General features: G+C 42.7%; 1 protein-coding gene across 2 annotated transcripts; it reads left to right on the top strand.

Annotated features, from left to right (window-relative positions):
• The first annotated feature begins 744 nt into the window (after positions 1 to 744).
• On the top strand, positions 745 to 20,962 carry nadkb (NAD kinase b). 2 transcript variants are annotated; one of them, XM_023976716.2, is made up of 12 exons: positions 745 to 974; positions 1,505 to 1,789; positions 2,126 to 2,209; positions 6,633 to 6,762; positions 7,104 to 7,212; positions 7,367 to 7,452; positions 8,917 to 9,019; positions 9,144 to 9,349; positions 14,596 to 14,695; positions 14,805 to 14,962; positions 15,088 to 15,170; positions 15,391 to 20,962. In XM_023976716.2, exons 2-12 carry the CDS (start codon positions 1,506 to 1,508, stop codon positions 15,551 to 15,553), a joined length of 1,506 nt encoding a protein of 501 aa, XP_023832484.1. In that variant the 5' UTR covers positions 745 to 974; position 1,505; the 3' UTR covers positions 15,554 to 20,962. The 2 variants fall into 2 exon arrangements, with proteins under 2 accessions (XP_023832484.1, XP_023832486.1); XM_023976718.2 differs by lacking the exons at positions 745 to 974; positions 1,505 to 1,789; positions 2,126 to 2,209 and adding an exon at positions 6,332 to 6,432.
• Positions 20,963 to 21,866: the final 904 nt, after the last annotated feature.

Here is a 21,866-nt window from a genome sequence, read left to right as displayed (position 1 = left end):
GATTTCAGTTTGAGTGTGTGATATGGGGGTTAGATACATGTCTATTTCAACATTTAAAAAAARGTTTATCAACAATGGCAACAATGCCATGTTGATCTGGGCCCGGTTTCCCAAAAGTATCTGCTCTGTTAAAAAAAAATTGTGTCTGACTTTCAGCTGTCCCAGACGCACATCACAAGACTTTCATCTACGGTCGGTTGCTTTAGGCTTACTACTCAAATGCAGTTGGAGTCAGGTGCGGTGCTGTGCCTCTGGCGCCAGCAGCAGCAGATGGCATGGAGATGTCATGTATGGCAGGAAATAAAACGAATATTCAAAACTCATTGCACACAGAACACCCAGCTGGTGATATAACTGAGTAGAACAATCTTTCTACACCAGACGGACAACATTACCTACTTCTTATTAAGAAGTTAACCGACCCCCAGCCATTACATGTATTTGATATATTCTAGAGCTAGCACACCTGATTTAACTTGAAACGTTTTGGGGTCCCTGAAGAGAGGTTTGAAAACACCCTGATCTAGGGTACTGATGCCATAAACCCTGTGGTTGGCAGTTCACTTCTCAACAGGTTTTCCTGTCTAACCCAGGATTTGAATTTTTATGTTATCAGTCTAACGATATGTAGATAGATACATAGACTACTAAATTGGCAATTGATATGGCGGTCTGTTTGAGATCTCGAATGCTGCGCAGTGGTGTGGCAGGATTGACGCTCTTGAACAGTCAATCCGAGGCAGCCGTTTCCGAATGGCTTCCACTGCGCATGTAACTTTGTTTTGATTCTGTCAACTGATGTTCTGTAGCTAGCTAGGTTAAGCTTTGCAAGTAAAATCACAGACACACAATTAGCATTATAACATTTGCCCTTGACCAGCTACTAGTATTTAATCAGATTCGTTTGCTATCAAACTCGTGGAAGCTAACACAGCGCTGATGATGTCGTAAGGAGAGCTGTTAAGCAACTCAAGGTAACGTTAGCTACAGTAGCTTAGACAACGTTACCGTTTTTTTGCGAGCTAGTTAACTAAACTTAGTCCAGTTGACCTTGCATTGGCACTAAACCATTGTTAGCCATGTCTTGTTAGTCCGTGCTTTTCTTTGTTTAGAAGGCTGTCATGCTAAGGTTACAGGAGTGTAGGCTTTAATAAACAAGTTGAGATTTTGGCTAAAGCTGGCCTGCTTAGATAGCTAACTAGCTAACTTACCTAACCAGCTAGTAATTTTATCCAGTTATCAAGACTAGCTATAGCCCAAAGGCTAGCAAATGGCGATATTGAAACGGCTCAATACTAGCCTTTTGGCTAATCTAGCTATATAATTAGTCAGGTCATGTGTTGATAGTGTTTATATATTTGCCCTGTAATCCCAATTTGCATGGTTTTGTTAACTACGTTGTTGTGACACTAGTCACTCTGCTGCAGCATGTGGTCAACCAGGGATATTTACAGTTTCAACCCCAGTTTATGTGTGTGTATTGTGTACGTGTGCGTTCCTACAGGATGGAGATTCAAGAGTCATCCTGTTCCTCAGCAACACCAGAGAGAAGCTCCAACCCTYCAGAGCCAGTCAGGACCTCGACCTCCAAACACAGGAAGTCACCTAAGAGACGACGGGAGGAGAAGAGGTCCCAATGCCATCATCAGGATGACCAGGAACACCTGTTGCTGCCCGACGGCGAGCAACGCAGGTTGCCGGTCCAACACGAACTCTCCGAGCCCTCTGGGTCTTCGACGGCAGAGATGGCAGAGACCTCCCCTAAGAGGTGCGTGTCTGAGCACTGCAGGTAGCCTGGGACAGTAGTCTCTTTCAGTAGCTGCTTGGTGTGCTGTCTTGTGTCTAGGATTTGTCAAGACAGCATAAAAATATATGGGACCAGGCTAACATGAGACTACTGGGACAATAATGGCATTATAGCTACAGTACTGCCTTAGGGTAGCTAGCTGGACATGCTGTCTGTCTGTCTGTCTGTCTCTCTTTTTCTCTCTGCCTGACTCTCTCTGTCTGTGTCTCTCTTGCTGTCTGTCTGTCTGACTCTCTTTCACTGTTGGTCTGTCTGTCTGTCTGACTCTCTCTTCACTCGCTCACTCTGTCTGACTGTCCTCTTTTCTACCTCCTACAGGAGAGCTCACTTTCTCCATGGACCATATCCTGCTACTCACTTTGGACCCAAAGCCTGTATTCTTCCTAACCCAACCTCAGTCATGTAAGTCATTGGTGTGGGAACTTCATTGCACTTACAGTACACACTGTCTGGAATCTGTTTCCCTCTCTGTCTTTGTTATTTTACTTTTGTTGTTTGGCATTGAATCCTCACATATCTGTCCCAGTATCAGCAGGTGAGATGAGCGTTAAGGACAGGACTGTGATTGGGTAGTAGTGTCCTATGGAGAGTTGAGGACAGGACTGTGATTGGGTAGTAGTGTCCTATGGAGAGTTGAGGACAGGGACTGTGATTGGTAGTAGTGTCCTATGGAGAGTTGAGGACAGGACTGTGATTGTGGTAGTAATGTCCTATGGAGAGTTGACGACAGGACTGTGATTGGGTAGTATGTCCTATGGAGAGTTGACGACAGGACTGTGATTGGGGTAGTCAGTGGTCCTATGGAGAGTTGAGGACAGGACTGTGATTGGGTAGTAGTGTCCTATGGAGAGTTGAGGACAGGACTGTGATTGGGTAGTAGTGTCCTATGAACCGGTACTGTCAGTCAGGACACCTAGGGTACTTGGTTGCAGAGGGTCTAGCCTAGGGCTGTTTCATTGACCGTATTACCGCATACACCGGCTGTCATGAGTCATGACCGTAGTAAAATTCCACATGACTGTTGAGTCACAGTAATCTCCTTTTATGCACTCTGGACATGGTCGTTAGTGAGTTGGGTACTACCAACACATCATGTCACATGGCCTGATACTCAGTGCTCTATTGTCCCTCTAACCACTCTGACATCAATGAAAATCACATCAAACACTCATCAAAACAGTATCATGCTTTTAAAACTCACCTCACTGTGATGATCAATTTGAAGAAAGAGTTTCAACAACAGGTTGAAACTGAGTGGAACACATGGTCGTTGTGGATGTTTCAAAGCCTAACAACGAAATGGACAGCGCTTTCTATGCTGGTGATGTATTCAAAACACATAAAAGAGCTTATGCATACCCATAGGCCTATATATGAGCCCAACCCCCAAATTCTAATAATGATTGTGTCATTATACAATACATAGCCTACTGCATATTACACATGGCAGAAAAACATAACAGATTTAAGATGTCTTTGGTACATAATTGGGTCTAGCCTATACTCCAACATTAAACTAATTATAGTAATGGCCTTTTGACTGTGGACTGTGTTATTATGCATACTGAATGGACTGGTTACCTTATGCCATTGGGCATTTTTCATATTTTCATAATTAATAGGCTACACATGACCTTTTAGCTACAGATTCTCACCACCATGCGTTTCCATCTCTTCTCCTCTCTCTCCTTCATTCCTTTCTCCAGCGTGCAGACAGAGGGGCTGTCAACAGTTTAATMAAATATGTTTAGTTGTGAAAACGTGTTACTATCCATGTTCCCGAACAGTTTTCAGTTGGTTTCCCAACTGAAGCACTGGCTATCAAAAAGAAAGGAGGACCAAGGCACTCTTCATATAATTAACTAAAATCTCTTTATTAGTATGGCATGTTCAATAGAAACAAAGTTTTAAAAATCYGACGCGTTYSGGCTGCATGGCCTTCGTCAGGGAGTGAARAAMAATRATACAATGTCCTCTTTTGAACAGCTTTTCCAATYAGCCCTAATTAGAAGAGGGAGTGGTTACAAAATTGATTGGACACACCTAGTAAGCAATACTATACACATTAAAAAGTGAAATACTGTAGCTATGTTATCATAAAAATACAACTCCAAGCTAGAAGTATCAGGACACTTAGAAAGGTAGTTCTACCCTTAAATATGACTGGGAGAAGTGTCAAGAATAACACAGCAATATATTCCATAGTACACTAGAACACAGCAAAACATGAACAACAACAGTCGAAACATAGCTGAGGGCAATTGAGCAAAATGTCCACTAGATGACAGCAAATGGACCTATCACAACCCTTACAGGAAGGGTGAGAAATCCATATTTTCATTTAAACCATGGTATCTGGCTAGTTTCAGGAACAGGGTTGGAGAGCCCATGGCATACAGAGTTYGGGTGGAATATCACCTGTCGCACAGCAAGTGGCTGCATGCTCCTACTCGGCATGATTGGAAAACAAACTGGTGGGAAAGCAGCCTCCATTCACTATTTGTGTGCATACGGAGGACATGTATTTGCCCCCCTGCCCCTCTTCCTGCCCATTTGATAATGGGCCATTCTAAAATCAACACTTTTAAGAGATCTGATTTTTGTTTTGTTTATGACTACTTTGCTACAATAACACACTTAGTTATCTACCCACCTCGTTCCTCTCTTTTAGCATGTGCACGTAGTAAAGTACACCATCATGCTTTCGAGATACGTGTCTTTTCAGATTCCATAATGATTATTTAGTTGTGGACACTACATCACCACACTCCCACTCTTGCTTTTCGTTCTCATCTTTGTAAGTCACCTTGATTTTGCAACTGTGTGTTTTATTAGTTCCTTTATGAAATATTTAGTGAACTCCATGACAGTAGTTGAAGCAAGGGGCWATAGCAGCACACAAGTAGACTACAAATGCATGCTGGGYTGGGCATGCCCTGAGCTAGTGAAAGCGCTACTGGAGTGAAATTGGAGCGGGCGAGAAGGCATACCTTTTGGGAATCACGCTCCAGTCAAATTGGGCGCGCTCCTCCCTCTGATCTAGCTCCACTCACATACTCTGCCACTGGCATGCTGAGGAARTGTGCTCTTCACGGGTGAATCCCGGTTTCAACTCTACCGGGCAGATGCCAGACAAGCGTGTATGGTGTCGTGTGGGCAAGCGGTTTGCTGATGTCAAAGTTGTGAACAGACTGCCCCATGGTGGCAGTGGGGTTATGGTTTGGGCAGGCATAAGCTACGAAAAACAAACACAATTGCATTTTATCGATGGCAATTTTAATGCACAGAGATACTGTAACGAGATCCTTAGGCCCATTGTCGTGCCATTCATCCGCCGCCATCACCTCATGTTTCAGGATGATAATGCACGGCTCCATGTTGCAAGGATCTGTTCACATTTCCTGCGAGCTGAAAATGTCCCAGTTCTTCCATGGTCTGCATACACASCAAACTGTCACCCATTGAGCCTGTTTGGGATGCTCTGGATCGACGTTTACGACAGCATGTTCCAGTTCCCGACAAAATTCATCAACTTTGCACAGCCGTAGAGGAGTGGGACAGCCCTTCCACAGGCCACAATCAACAGCCTGATCAGCTCTATGCGAAGGAGATGTGTCACGCTGCATGAGACAAATGGTGGTCATACCAGATACTGACTAGTTTTCTGATCCACACCCCTACTTTATTTAAAAAAAAAATATTTTTTATAAGGGTATCTGTGACCAACAGATTCATAACTGTATTCCCAGTCATGTGAACTCCATAGATTAGGACCTATAGAATTTATTTAAATTGACCGACTTACTTATATGAACTGTAACTCAGTAAAATTGTTGTATGTTGCATTTTTTTTTTTTTCAGTGTATGTTTTGATTTCTAAGGTTTGTATCATTCACAACTAAAGTTGCCAAATARCTCTAAATCTAGCATATAGGACCATGTTTTAAATGATCACCTTTAAGCTCAACATAACCACTTCATATGTGCACTTGCTCCGGAATGGGAAACATTTTCTTTCGATTTTATTCAACCAAAGTTCAATTATATTCGTCTTACTTTAAAATCATATAATATTAAAATAATGGAACAGATTTATAAGCACATCTTGTCTGCKAGATGAACCAGCCTAGGCTGCCATTGGCATGGTGCATAGCCAGATAACATACAGTAGGCAGACTCATATTCTGTTCTTCTGAAACACGTTTTCTTCATATCGTAATGTTTCTTTAGACCTGACTAAAATAATGGATTTATTGTGACGGTGTATATTAAATTGATTTATTATACTTTTAAAAAATGTAGATGTTTCAGGAGCTCGCATTAGTGGCTTGTAGGAGTACCGGCCTGGAGATGCTGAACTCGCTTATGTTAATAAACTGCTAATTACCATGAGACAGGCACGCTTTTGCATGACAATAACCCCCACTCTACGTAGACACACTGTCCATCTAGACAGTAAAGATAAATGATCAACCCTGGGATCTGGTGAGACTGAGTAGCTGTGGAGTTTGGACTTCGTTATCTAATTCTGTATTTACCATGTTAATGAATGACTGTTCAGAAGAGCTTCGATTTTTGAAAATGAGGGATTATTTTCAGCGCGACCACCGGACGTCGTTTAAATGGTAACAATAAGGAAATTCAAGACTAGTTAGAAAAATTTATTTTTGGTAAAGGGGAATGTGGAATCAGCCAATGGAAGTGTGTGTGTAGCTGTACTGTTCTGTGCCTGATGTTGTGAGGCGAACTGTAAAATGTATAAATAAATGTGGACTACTTTTAATGAAGTTTGATTGTGTGTGTGTGTCGTCATCGTCGTCCTCAGGCACATCCAGGATCCGGCCAGTCAGCGGCTGACGTGGAACAAACCACCAGTCAACGTTCTGGTCATCAGGAAGATACGAGACGAGAGCCTGGTGGAACCATTCAAAGAACTCTGCCACTTCCTCGTTGAGGTACTGTATCATAGAGCTGAAAGTGAGTGTGTGTGTGTGGTTCTGTGTGAGTGTGTGCATGTGCTTGCACGTTGTTGTTTATGATGCGTTTGAATAGGAGCTATGTACATTATCAATGGTAAATCTATAGAGATCAATGCAGTTTTATAAATATTTCTCTTGATGGAAGCATGTAGTCCCAGAATTGAATGAAAGCATGAATTTTGTAGTCTTGTCTTGTGTCATACATGCTGCACTATGATGATATCAGTCCGAATCAGATCTGCTGGATACCTACCAGGGTTGGGCTTTCAATTCATTATTCAGGAAGTAAAGTGACGTTCCATGTCCATGTGCTCCAGGAGAAGGGTATGCTGGTGTTTGTGGAGAGGAGGGTGGTGGCTGACGTCTCCCTGACTACGGACGAGACCTTCACCTCAATCCGAAAACAACTCTGCACCTTTAGAGAAGGTAACAGACACACACACACACACCATCTCTCATAGCATAACATCCAGCCAGCAGTGTGTCAGATCCATTCCTCCTCAGTAAACGTGTGGATTGGGTCAAATGGCTACAACGTATATAGTTCTACTGAATTGCTAAACTGTGTTTCTTTGTCCAGGTTATGATGACATCTCTCACTGTATTGACCTCATCATCTGTCTGGGAGGAGACGGGACTCTACTCTACGCCTCCTCTCTCTTCCAGGTACCCACTAACACATACAGTACACCAGGGGTGGGCAACCCTGTTCCTGGGCAACCCTGTTCCTGGGCAACCCTGTTCCCGGGCAACCCTGTTCCCGGGCAACCCTGTTCTTAGAGTGCCTTAGGTACGGCAGGATTTTGTTCCAACTAGGCACCATACTTGACCAGCTAGTTGAGCCGTTCAGTGATTGCCTAAATTCAACACACCTGGTCTTCCAGGTCAGTTAAACCAAAAACATGACGTTCCTGCGTCCCTCCAGGACCAGGGTTGCCAGCCCTGCTCTAACACAGGGTTTTTTAAAGGAACTCAGTTCGGCTTTAAACTTTCTCTTGAACGTTGTAATAGTAGAACGCACAAGGTGCCATTTCTAAATTGGGTTGTGCATCATCAGTTCCTCTTGTGATGTCAGTCATTGTGGACCTTAGAGAGATATATTTATAACTTGTCAGAAAGGTCCAGATCAACTAGCCCATGTCAACTGTTTTTAGACCATAGAGATTGTTGTCATTTTTGTGTCACTCAAATATCACATGAATACACATTAGACATGGCAAAATGTGTAGAATTGCAAGAAAATTTGCTTTAAAACTGGAACATTTTCTTTGCACCCCATTTAAAAAAAAAAAAAAATTTTTAAAAAATTTGAAAATTGTAGGAAATACGCTTTTAAACCTGCAAAATGTTCTCCACAAACCAGAGGGGTGTGAACAGTTTGAGTCATGAACAGTGCTTGTGCCCATAGAAATAGACATGGTGGGGTGTGCGGGGGGAGATGATCCCCAATGCTGGAAGGGGGGCCCCGAGTGAAAAAGTTTGGGAACCCCTGTTCCAACACACCTGCTTATTCTAACCCGAGTCTTGTACTTGCCTGGCTTAGGGCAGGCTGGCTGTGTGTGTTTGGTCTGTCTGTGGCAATTGAGGCAGTGTTTGGATTAGTCATCATGTCCATGTTAATCATCATCGCCACCTTCGTCATACTTGGAACAGAACAGAATTAAGTGATTTAGAGGTTTCCGTTTTCATTGGCCAGACTCGTGTGCGTTCCAAATGGAACCTCAGTACCTGCATAGCGCACTACTTTTAACCAGGGCCCATAGAGGACASKCTCATTGTAATGGAACCATCATGACTTGGCTTCCATTCCAGCCATTCCAATGAGCCTGTCCTCCCACCAGCCTCCTCTGTCTGGAACTGAAAAGGAGGACAGATGCTTTATTCTCCTTCATATTTCCAGTATGTTATAGCTACAATTACATTTGTCATTTAGCAGATGCTCTTATCCCTAATTACTCCTGTAAGTGGCTCTGGATAAGTGCCTTGCTCAAGGGGACATCGACCAACAGTCTTAACCGCTAGGCTACCTGCCGCCTTGTGTTTTGCTCTCCCTCTCTCTCTCGCTCTCCCACTCTCCCACTCTCCCACTCTCTCACTCTCTCACTCTATCTATCTCTGTCTCTCTCTCAGGGCAGTGTTCCTCCAGTCATGGCGTTCCATCTGGGTTCTCTGGGTTTTCTGACACCGTTCAAGTTTGAATCATACAAGACAGAGGTGGCTAAAGTTTTTGAAGGTAGAGGATTCTTTTCAAATTAAAATAAATAGCGCTGTCAATCAATGATATATCTGCCAGTTCATGATCTGATGGATGTCTGTGTGTGTGTGTGTGTGTGTGTGTGTGTGTGTGTGTGTACCAGGTAATGCAGCCATCACGCTGCGTAGTCGTCTGAAGGTGAAGGTGGTGAAGGACATGCTCCAGAGGACAGGCCAGCCAGGCCAGCAGCAGTACCAGGGGTCTGGGGGCCAAGGCCAAGCTGGGGGCCAGCCGGACACGGAGCACAATGGCCTGCTGCCCCATGGACACACCAACAGCGAGGCTGGGAACATTACCCTACAGATGCAGGTGAGACTCAATCCCTAACCCCGAGCTCCAAACCCTTTTGCACTAGCCCCTACTCCCTAGCAGGTCTCCAAATTAAAGGGGTCCTGGGGATGATAAAAATCTCTGGTACGGTTCAAAACAGACATTGGAACAGTTGCGGGACGTTAGGCCGGACAAATATAAAATGCACACAACAGTGGTTCCATAATTAAAATGTTTACACAAACACGAGGCTGCTGAAACMGATCACATTGTGTTCACTTGTCTCGGCCATATGCGTGAATGTTTCAAAATACTATTACGAGAGAAGACCATTCTCAAACGAGCACCTGATGTGAGCGGTTTTTATAACACGACAGAGATGGATATACAGCCTAATGGTACAAACATAGAGGGAATATCTAAAGATGCAGCAATAGGATTGTGCCTTACAGCCTTTGGACAGTAGAAGAAGAAATGCTGGTTTCACCGGCATATCAGGAAATCTCTTCTTTTTTTTCTTCTATGGTCAGATTTTGGCTGTAGGCTATTAAAAGCAAGGTAAGTGTCCAGGTCCAGGTTTCAAACAATTATATGGCTGGCTAGGCATTTCATATGTAATTATTTAGTTTACGGAAATGTATAATATTAGAATATCATTCCAATGTATTTTCCGCTGGCTGCTCTCCACCACTGAGCTAGGCTGAAACACCTGCATGTTGGAGCTCCATTACTCCAGGAAGAGACCATGTTTTGTATGTGGCTTTATTCASTCAACATCTTTTTTATTTACATTGTTTGCAGATTGATATGTGGCACGTATTAATACCAAAATAACATGCAAAACAGGCACAAAAAATAAAAACAGGCAAAAAMCCCCAAAACAAAGCTAAATAAGTGGGTGGTCGCCACTGAAATTGACGTGGAATTTTATGATTTGTTCTTATCGTTTTAATGAAAAAACGGATGGCAGCCTCAGAAATCTTTTGTATACCACCCCTACCTTGTCACAACACAACTGATTTGCTCAAACGCATTAAGAGGGAAAGAAATTCCACAAATTAACTTTTAACAAGGCACACCTGTTAATTGAAATGCATTCCAGGTGACTGACTACCTCATAAAGCTGGTTGAGAGAATGTGCAAAGCGGTCAAGGCAAAGGGTAGCTACTTTGAAGAATCGGAAAATATATTTGGATTTGTTTAACACTATTTTGGTTACTACATGATTCCGTATGTGTTATTTCATAGTTTTGATGTCTTCACTATTATTCTACAATGTAGAAAATAGCAGAAATAAAGAACCTTGAATGAGTAGGTGTGTCCAAACTTTTGACTGGTACTGTACACACTTTTTTTTAGCTAAACAGTTGGGGCTCAAACGCCACCTGCCCTGAATGACGAGTTGCCACTGGTTATGCTGTTTWAAAAAAWAWATATATTTAACCTTTATTTAATTGGGCAAGTCAGTTGAGAACAAATTCTTATTTACAATGAGGGCCTACMCCGGCCAAACCCTAACCCAGACGACACTGGACCAATTGTGCGCCGCCCTATGGGACTCCCAATCACGGCCGGTTGTGATGCAGCCTGGAATCGAACCAGGGTCTGTAGTGACGCCTCTTATCACTGAAATGCAGTGCCTTAGACCGACTGTTGTGCTACTCGGAAGCTCAAATGGGGCAGCTGGTGGTGGAATGTAATGTCTTTAACTGAAGTTTATTCAGGAACCAGTTCACCGTAACATTGTTCTTCTCACATTGATGTATTGTATACATGTGGTTAGCATGTTCAATTAATCAATTATCATTGTTAATAATGTATGTTTGTCTGTTTTCATTAAGATGCAATAAGGGTTTTTCCTAACAAATTAAGTTTATGTAATMTAGACTGGTCTGTATCTGTCTCAGAAATACACTAATTACAAAAACACTGCAAATGACCCTCTCTCCCTTCCTCCGTTCTCTCCTCTCATCCCCTTTTTACATTTTTTTTGTCTGGGAGCATCACCCGGTCTCCATGGCAGCAGTCATAATAAAGCGTGGCTGGTTGGATGTTAGCRGCCCTGTTGAGMCAGTTGCCGTGGTTACGAAGGCGCACCTAGACGGATTCTGACTGCAGACCCTACTGCGGTCGACAGTTTGTGTGACTTACACACTCAATTAAATTCAAATTGCTTCATTGGCATGACGTAACAATGTACATATTGCCAAAACGTACTTTGGAAATGAAGTTATTTAAAATAATCAAGATTGTCAATGGGTGAATCATTAACAACAATAATTAACGTTAAATATAACTACAATGGACAATAACAATGGCAAAGATGAGGTTGGTTGGTCTGTCAGACACTGTCCCTCATCTTATGGCAGTCAGCAATGTAGTGCGCTGCCAACCAACAGCTCTCTGCGTCCTCCCCCAACACCTATCCTCTTCAGAGAGGTCTTTGAAACCTTGAATAAGGGTTTCACATTTGGAGAAATGACAGTAATTGTTTTATATATTTTTATATATATATATATATATATATATATATATATTTTTTACAAATGCAGCTCTGTCTCAGGTTCTGCTGTGGTGCAGTGGTTGCACAGCCTTTCCTCTACAGGGAGCCAGGTTTTCCTGTGTCTACCCTTCTCAATGGCAAGGCTGTGCTCACTGAGCCTGGACTTTGTCMAGGTTTTTCTAAGGTTTTGATCAGTAACCATGGTGAAATAGTTTGCCACGGTGTACTGTTGATGTAGGGCCAGATAGCACTGCATTTTGCTTTGTGTTTCCCAGTAGGTAATGTCGTTTTTGTTTTGACTGTGTTGTAATTTGTTTTATTCTGATTGGATGTTCTGGTCCTGCGGCTTCAGTCTGTTAGTAGAACAGGTTAGTGAACTCAGCCCCAGGACCAGCTGGATGAGGGACCTGAGGCTTCAGTGTGTTAGTAGAACAGGTTTTTGATCTCAGGCCCAGGACCAGCTGGATGAGGGACCTGAGGCTTCAGTGTGTTAGTAGAACAGGTTTTTGATCTCAATCCCAGGACCAGCTGGATGAGGGGACTCTTCTTTTCTCAGCTCTTGGCATTGCAGGACTTGGTAATGATATGAGAGGAGGTCACTGTACATGTTTCCAAAAACTTCATTGCTGATTTKTTKAGTTTTTATTATTAGTGGATTTTGGCCTCATTCTGCCCCACATGCAATGTTTGTCATTTTCCTCTGRACATGTGGGTGTTCAGTTGAGTTTATTTTTAAACCTAAGTAATTGTAGTGTGTTTGTTACTTGAACTCTGTGAAGCATTTATTTGGGCTGTAATTTCTGAGGCTCGTAACTCTAATGAACTTATCCTCTGCAGCTGAGTTAACTCTGGGTCTTCCTTTCCTGTGGTGGTCCTCATGTGAGCCAGTTTCATCATAGCGCTTGATGGTTTTTGCGACTGCACTTGAAGAAACGTAGTAAATTCTTGCCATTTTCCGGATGTCTTAAAGTAATGATGGACTGACCTTCATGTCTTAAAGTAATGATGGACTGTCATTTCTCTTTTGCTTATTTGAGCTGTTCTTGCCATAATATGGACTTATACCAAATAGGGCTATCTTCTGTATACCTATGCCAAAGTATATATGCTATGGATACCACCAGTAAACAGTTGGAGCTAACTAGTCATCKACCTGGCCAAGGCTTTCGTCTCTGTCAATCACCGCATTCTTATCGGCAGACTCAACAGCCTTGGTTTCTCAAATGACTGTCTCGCCTGGTTCACCAACTACTTCCCTGATAGAGTTCAGTGTGTCAAATCGGAGTGCCTGTTGTCCGGACCTCTGGCAGTCTCTATGGGGGTGCCACAGGGTTCAATCTCGGGCCGACTCTCTTCTCTGTATACATCAATGATATCGCTCTTGCTGCTGGTGATTCTCTGATCCACCTCTACGCAGACGACACCATTCTGTATACTTCTGGCCCTTCTTTGGACACTGTGCTATCTACCTCCAGACGAGCTTCAATGCATACAACTCTCCTTCCGTGGCCTCCAACTGCTCTTAAATGCATGCTCTTCAACCGATCGCTGCCCGCCTGTCCAGCATCACTACTCTGGACGGTTCTGACCTAGAATATGTGTGATAACTACAAATACCTAGGTGTCTGGTTAGACTGTAAACTCTCCTTCCAGACCCACATTAAGCATCTCCAATCCAAATTAAATCTAGAATCGGCTTCCTATTTCGCAACAAAGCATCCTTCACTCATGCTGCCAAACATACCCTCGTAAAACTGACTATCTTACCGATCCTCGACTTCGGCGAGTCATCTATAAAATAGCCTCCAATACTCTACTCAACAAATTGGATGCAGTCTATCACAGTGCCATCCGTTTTGTCACCAAAGCCCCATATACTACCCACCACTGCGACCTGTAGCTCTCGTTGGCTGGCCCTCGCTTCATATCGTCGCCAAACCCATGGCTCCAGGTCATCTACAAGTCTTTGCTAGGTAAAGCCCCGCCTTATCTCAGTTCACTGGTCACCATAGCAGCACCCACCGCAGCACGCGCTCCAGCAGGTATATCTCACTGGTCACCCCAAAGTAAATTCCTCCTTTTGGCTGCCTTTCCTTCCAGTTCTCTGTGCCAATGACTGGAACAAACTCAAAAATTGCTGGAGACTCTTATCTCCCTCACTAACTTCAAGCACCAGCTGTCAGAGCAGCTCACAGATTACTGCACCTGTACATAGCCCATCTGTAAATAGGCCATCCAACTTCTTATCCCCCATACTGTATTTTTTTATTTTGCTCCTTTGCATCCCAGTATCTCTACTTGCACATTCATCTTCTGCACATCTATCACTCCAGTATTTAATTGCTATATCGTAAATACCTCGCCACTATGGCCTATTTTATTGCCTTACCTCCATTATCTTACCTCATTTGCACACACTGTATATATACTTTAAAAAAAAAAATCTACTGTATTATTGACTGTGTTTGTTTATTCCATGTGTAACTCTGTGTTGTTGTATGTGTCGAACTGCTTTGCTTTATCTTGGCCAGGTTGCAGTTGTAAATGAGAACTTGTTCTCAACTAGCCTACCTGGTTAAATAAAGGTRAAAAATKAAATAGTAARCTAATTGACAAATTTGAACTTAGCTAGCTTAACAACAAGGTGGTTTTTCATCGTCAAATGTTGACAAAGCAATGAATGGTTAGACAAGGCATCAAATACTGTGTCACCTATCTCAGTTTAATAATTTAACCATTATTCCTTGTTTCAAAACTATACTGTTCAAAAACGTGTGTGTAGGTTCTGAATGAGGTGGTGGTGGACCGAGGCCCTTCCTCCTACCTGTCTAATGTTGACCTGTACCTAGATGGACGCCTCATCACCTCTGTACAGGGAGACGGTGAGTACAGGACATGAAACAKCACTACAGTGGTGGCACGAACAAATACTCTTCTGTCTTCAGTACCTATCTCTCTTCTCTCTTCCCTCCCTTTCCTCCACCGCTCCAGGTGTGATCGTGTCGACCCCTACAGGCAGTACAGCGTATGCAGCTGCAGCGGGAGCCTCAATGATCCATCCTAATGTCCCGGCCATCATGGTCACACCGATCTGCCCACACTCCCTCTCCTTCAGACCCATAGTGGTGCCTGCTGGGGTCGAGTTGATGGTGAGAGTGGGAGGAGAAGGGAGAGTTGAAGAGAGTGGGGAGGGTTAAAGAGTGGGAGGGGATCTGTCTGTCTTATGGTTGTGTTGACCTCTTCCCCTTGTCTTTCTGTCTCTGTCTGTCTGCAGATCACCCTCTCCCCTGATGCCAGGAACACTTGCTGGGTGTCGTTCGACGGCAGGAAGAGACAGGAGATCAGCCATGGAGACTGGTAACTTCACTGTCCTTCACCTTACAACCATTTACTACAGTGTAATAGCTTCCACATACTAGCAGGTAGAATGGAGGATCCTTGCTAGAACACTAATCAACCCTAATCTCCCTCCTCTCCACCCCTCCTCTCCCTTCTATCCCCTCCCTTCTCTCCCCCTCTTACCATTCCTCTCACCTCCCTCTTCTTCCCTCACCGTCTCCCCCTACTCTCCCTGCAGTATAAAGATCACTACGTCGTGCTATCCGGTACCATCCATCTGTTGTCATGATCTGGTGTATGACTGGTTTGAGAGCCTGGCTCAGTGTCTGCACTGGAACGTCAGAAAGAAACAAGCTCGTCTGGCTGACGATGTCTCGGACTCCTCAGATACAGAGAACTGAACACAGACAGACACATAAATGTGCACAGGAATTGAAAACACACAAGCACACATAAGAATATATACATTTGAAGTCGGAAGTTTACGTACACTTAGGTTGGAGTCATTAAAACTCGTTTTTCAACCACTCCACAAATTTCTTGTTAACAAACTATAGTTTTGGCAAGTCGGTTAGGACATCTACTTTGTGCATGACACAAGTCATTTTTCCAACAATTGTCTACAGACAGATTATTTCACATGTAATTCATTGTATTACAATTCCAGTGGGTCAGAAGTTTACATACACTAAGTTGACTGTGCCTTTAAACAGCTTGGAAAATTCCTGAAAATGATGTCATGGCTTTAGACGCTTCTGATATGCTAATTGACATCCTTTGAGTCAATTGGAGGTGTACCTGTGGATGTATTTCAAGGCCTACCTTCTAACTCGGTGCCTCTTTGTTTGACATCATGGGAAAATCAAAAGAAATCAGCTAAGACCTCAGAAAAATAAATGTAGACCTCCACAAGTCTGGTTCATCCTTTGGAGCAATTTCCAAATGCCTGAAGGTACCACGTTCATCTGTACATACAATAGTACGCACGTATAAACACCATGGGACCACGCAGCCGTCATACCGCTCAGGAAGGAGACGCGTTCTGTCTCCTAGAGATGAACGTACTTTGGTGCGAAAAGTGCATATCAATCCCAGAACAACAGCAAAGGACCTTGGGATGATGCTGGAGGAAACGGGTACAAAAGTATCTATATCCACAGTAAAACGAGTCCTATATCGACATAACCTGAAAGGCCGCTCAGCAAGGAAGAAGCCACTGCTCCAAAACCGCCATTAAAAAAAGCCAGACTACGGTTTGCAACTGCACATGGGGACAAAGATCATACTATTTGGAGAAATGTCCTCTCGTCTGCCAAAACAAAAATAGAACTGTTTGGCCATAATGACCATCGTTATGTTTGGAGGAAAAAGGGGGAGGCTTGTTAGCCGAAGAACACCATCCCAACCGTGAAGCACGGGGGTGGCAGCATCATCTTGTGGGGGTGCTTTGCTGCAGGAAGGACTGGTGCACTTCACAAAATAGATGGCATCATGAGGAAAGAAAATTACGTGGATATATTGAAGCAAAATCTCAAGACATCAGTCAGGAAGTTAAAGCTTGGTCGCCAATGGGTCTTCCAAATATACAATGACTCCAAGTATACTTCCAAAGTTGAGGCAAAATGGCTTAAGGACAACAAAGTCAAGGTATTGGAGTGGCCGTCACAAGCCCTGACCTCAATCCTATAGAAAATTTGTGAGCAGAACTCACGTCTGCGAGCAAGGAGGCCTACAAACCTGACTCAGTTACACCAGCTCTGTCAGGAATAATGGACCAAAATTCACCCAACTTGCGGTGTGAAGCTTGTGGAAAGCTACCCGGAATGGTTGACCCAAGTTAAACAATTTAAAGGCAATGCTACCAAATACTAATTGAGTGTATGTAAACTTCTGACCCAATGGGAATGTGATGAAAGAAATAAAAGCTGAAATAAATAATTCTCTCTACTATTATTCTGACATTTCACATTCTTAAAATAAACTGGTGATCTTAACTGACCTAAGACAGGGAATTCTTACTAGGACTAAATGTCAGGAATTGTGAAAAAACTGAGTTTAAATGTATTTGGCTAAGGTGTATGTAAACTTCCGACTTCAACTGTGTGTATATATATATTTTACACATAGTATTGTCAGGGAATTATACTAGAAAGCAGTCATATTCATGTTAAACAGGTTATGATGCTAACTGACTGATTTTTCTGGGCCCCCTGGCTGGATGATTTAGTTAACATTTAGTATTATGGTCCTAATCATCACTCTGTTTTAGTGTGCATCTCAATCAGTTACATTCCAAATATTCTGCTTGTCCCTTTAGATGGCTACAGGCTACACAGCTGATCTGGGAGAATGATGAGTGGTTAAGTCCCAAATGGTGCCCTATTCAATATACAGTGCACTACTTTTGACCAGATTCCAATGGGTCCTGGTAAAAAGTAGTGCACTGTTAAAAATGCTATTGCAACCTTTGCAATAAGGAATTGAGACCAAAAGCTCAAGAGAAGTTTCAAGTGTTTAATACCAAGGATACAGTCAGCTGAGTGCATACATTTTAGAAAGCTCACAACACATTTTATACTCTTCCCTTGTAGGCGTCACCTACCCAGCTGTACATTTGATGACCCCAATGAGTTTCCCTCCTTTCCCTTGTGGAATGTCCATCGTCCTCTCTTTGTTTAGCTATATTTCAGAATCACAYGCCGTCCATCTTCTGTTCTGATCTCTGATCAAAGGCAATTTCCTCTTCTCTGATTAGGTCAACATTTCTAAATTAGCATACACACAGTTTCATGGCCTGAACTCCATTAATGCAATGAGAGAAATTCCTGTTCTTCCGTACACTGCAGCATGGCTAGATAGTGACCAGTGTTGAGAATCTCACCATAGTGAGCTGATGACCACTAGGAGGAGCCGCTGTAAAACTCATAATACACTTGAGTGTACAAAACATTATGAACASCTGCTCTCTCCATGACATAGACTGACCAGGTGAATCCAGGTGAAAGATATGATCCCTTATTGATGTCACTTGTTAAATCCACTTTAATCAGTGTAGATGAAGGGGAGGAGACGGGTTAAAGAAGGATTTAACTCGATATTAGGAATGTGTTCCTGATCATATTTACTCAGTGTATTTTTCTCCATTTCTTTGTGGTGGCCTAGAGTTGAATCTTAAACGACTTCAATGATCCCTGAAAAGCTGTAGTGCAATGATCAGTCAAACTGTAGTCTGTCCAATATCCCTCAAAAGCTGTAGTCAGTCCAATATCCCTCAAAAGCTGTAGTCAGTCCAATATCCCTCAAAAGCTGTAGTCAGTCCAATATCCCTCAAAAGCTGTAGTCTGTCCAATATCCCTCAAGTTGTAGTCAAAAGCTGTTGATTAAGTTTTATTTGAGTGTCTTTCTTAACCTCCTGATGTTAATTCTGTCAGGGTTGTGATCAATTCCATTTCAATTCAGAGAGTAAACCCAGTTCCACATTTTCCTCATTGAAAAACATGGGCTGGAATTGGAATCTGCTTTTCAGTGGACTTGTTGGATTGACTGGAATCTGACCCCAACCCTGGTCTCTACATAACAGAGTAGGTCTTCTGTCGTCAGGGCTAGTCAGACACTGCACAACATACAGAAAATGAAGGCCCATAATGTTGAAGTTTTGTAAGTTATTAGTATTTTACCTGACCACTTGTGTAATATTTGTATATTCTGGTCGTAGGGTTTCAAAACTATTTCAACAAGACAAATGTTTTAATAAGCCTTATGACGGATCAAACAAAGACTGACTTTCATCTCCGATTTCATTCAGTGTTCATCTGTAGACCAATTATTTAATATTTATTCTGTACATAGATATTATAGTCAATCACCACATTCATTATATTCCTATTTACATATAGAGCCTCTAGTTTAAAGGAGATCTTATGCTTAGTATGTTTTAATGGTTGTCTATATTTCATACACGAAGAGGCCAGTTTCCTGAATATTTAAAGGGGCAATCTGCAGTTGCTAGATTCATTTTTGGACATATAAAGTAATGATAKAGTACCATTAATGCTTGAAGAATATGGCTTAAAAATGCCTCAGGAGCTTAGTTCCACTGTTTTACCCCATCAGAACCCAAAATATAAGCTTGTTTTACTCCAATGTTTGTAAACAAAGTAAACAAAACAGTTTATATCCTAATGACATGGTGAAAACTTACATTTTGATGTCATGGATGGTCAGTCCCTGCATCCATATCTCTAGGAATTTGAATGATTACATTTCTTCAGCTCAACCCTCCGCTTTTTACCAAAACGGGTGGAGAAAAACACTTTGTTTTTGTTTCGACTGCTTGATTGGCCCTTTAAAGGAGCTAAGATGGAGGAAATAATTATGACCCTTTATGGTTGGTTACAAGCGTTTCCCATGTTATTAATGAGATTGTCCCTAACACGCAGTTGTGTTATTGAGGGGTGAATTTTTGTGTTGAAATAAAGTACTTTGTGTGCATCACAGGTACGCTGTATGGTCAAAAGTATGTGGACAATCCTTTAAATTAGTGGATTTGGCTATTTCAGCCACAGAACGGGTGTATAAAATCGAGCACACAGCCATGCAATCTCCATAGACAAACATTGGCAGTAGAATGGCCTTACTGAAGAGCTCAGTGACTTTCAACGTGGCACCCTCACCTCATAGGATGCCACCTTTCCAACAAGTCAGTTAGTCAAATTTCTCCCCGGTTAACTGTAAGTGCTGTTAGTGTGAAGTGGAAACGTCTAGGAGCAGCAACAGCTCAGCCGTGAAGTGGTAGGCCACACAAGCTCACAGAACGGGACCGCCAAGTGCTGAAGCGTGTAAAAATCGTCTGTCCTCGGTTGCAACGTTCACTACCGAGTTCCAAACTGGCTCTGGAAGCAGCAACAGCACAAGAACTGTTTGTCGGGAGCTTCCTGAAATGGGTTTCCATTGCTGAGCAGCCGCATACAGATCACCATGCGCAATGCCAAGTGTCAGCTTTAGTGGTGTAAACCTCGCCACCATTGGACTTTGGAGAAGTGGAAACGTGTTCTCTGGAGTGATGAATTACGCTTCACCATCTGGTAGTCCGACGGAGAAATCTGGGTTTGGCGGATACCAGGAGAACGCTACCTGCCCCAAGGCATAGTGCCAACTAAAGTTTGGTGGCGGAGGAATAATGGTCTGTGGCTGTTTTTCATGGTTCGGGCTAGGCTCAAATGTTCCAGTGAAGGGAAATCTTAACGCTACAGCATATAATGACATTCTAGATGATTCTGTTCCCAACTTTGTGGCAGCAGTTTGGGGAATCCTCTTTCCTGTTTCAGCATGACAATGCCCCCGTGCACAAAGCGAGGTCCATACAGAAATGGTTTGTCGAGATCGGTGTGGAATAACTTGACTGGCTTGCGTAGAACCCTGACCTCAACCCTATCGAACACCTTTGGGATGAACTGGAACGCCGACTGCGAGCCAGGCCTAATCGCCCAACATCAGTGCCCAACATCAGTGCCCGACCTCACTAATGCTCTTGTGGCTGAATGGAAGAAAGTCCTCAGAACAATGTTCCAACATCTAGTGAAAAGTCTTCCCAGAAGAGTGGAGGCTGTTATAGCAGCAAAGGGGGGAACCAATTCTATATTAATGCCCATGATTTTGGAATGAGATGTTCGAAAAGCAGGGGTCCACATACTTTTGGTCATATAATGTAGACATCTATGGTTTTGTTTTAAGATTTGGACTGGTGCGGACCAACCAAATGTGGTCTTGTTTTGGGGCAGAGCTCATTAAACAAGGTTATTACATATTTCTACCTTTTTGTGTACATTTATTAAGGATCACCATTTAGTTCCTGCCAAGGCAGCAGCTACTCTTCCTGGGGTTTATTAAGGATCACCATTTAGTTCCTGCCAAGGCAGCAGCTACTCTTCCTGGAGTCCAGCAACATTAAGGCAGTTTATATACAACAACAAAAATATTACATGACATACATTTCATATCACTTTTCACAACAGATAGTGTTTGCCCTCAGGCCACTACTCTACTACCACATACCTGTGTAGGATGAGAGAATGACATTCATACATTATCCATAATTATGTATTTCTTTATAGTACAGATCAGGGACCCATAATCCTGTTACCTGATTTAAATTTTGGGGGAAAACGTTGCATAAAAAAACAGGGAGTTTTTACCGTAATTCTGTTACCAAACTTTGCATCTGCACAGTTCTTCCAGTAAATATGTTTTTGTGAAATATTTGTTCAAAGTAGTCCTTGTGCATAGAGTTGTATGGTTTGTTAAACTTTTAAATCAATGGTTTTTGTTTGGCATCTATTTTAAACGTGTGAAATTAGATTTGAAAAACGATGTAAATACTTTTCATTTGATACCAGAATGTTTTCTTAATTAACCTTTTATTTAACTAGGCAAGTCCGTTACAATGATGGCCTACACTGGCCAAACACTTACGACGCTGGGCCAATTGTGCACCGCCCTATGGGACTCCCAATCATGGCCGGTTGTGATTACAGCCTGGAATCGAACCAGGGTCTGTGGTGACGCCTCTAGCACTGAGATGCAGTGTCTTACACCGCTGCGCCACTCGGGAGCACTGGAACATTAGACATCCCACGAAAAATGAATTGTGAACTAATTTGTATATTTTAGCCATTCATTCACCCATGTCTTCTAGTTAACGGTTTGCTTGTAAAA

The sequence above is a fragment of the Salvelinus sp. IW2-2015 genome, linkage group LG32 (assembly GCF_002910315.2).
Source record: "Salvelinus sp. IW2-2015 linkage group LG32, ASM291031v2, whole genome shotgun sequence".
NCBI lineage: Eukaryota > Metazoa > Chordata > Actinopteri > Salmoniformes > Salmonidae > Salvelinus > Salvelinus sp. IW2-2015.
Note: the sequence above shows the minus strand (reverse complement) of the source record. Positions and strands in the feature narration are given on the sequence as shown.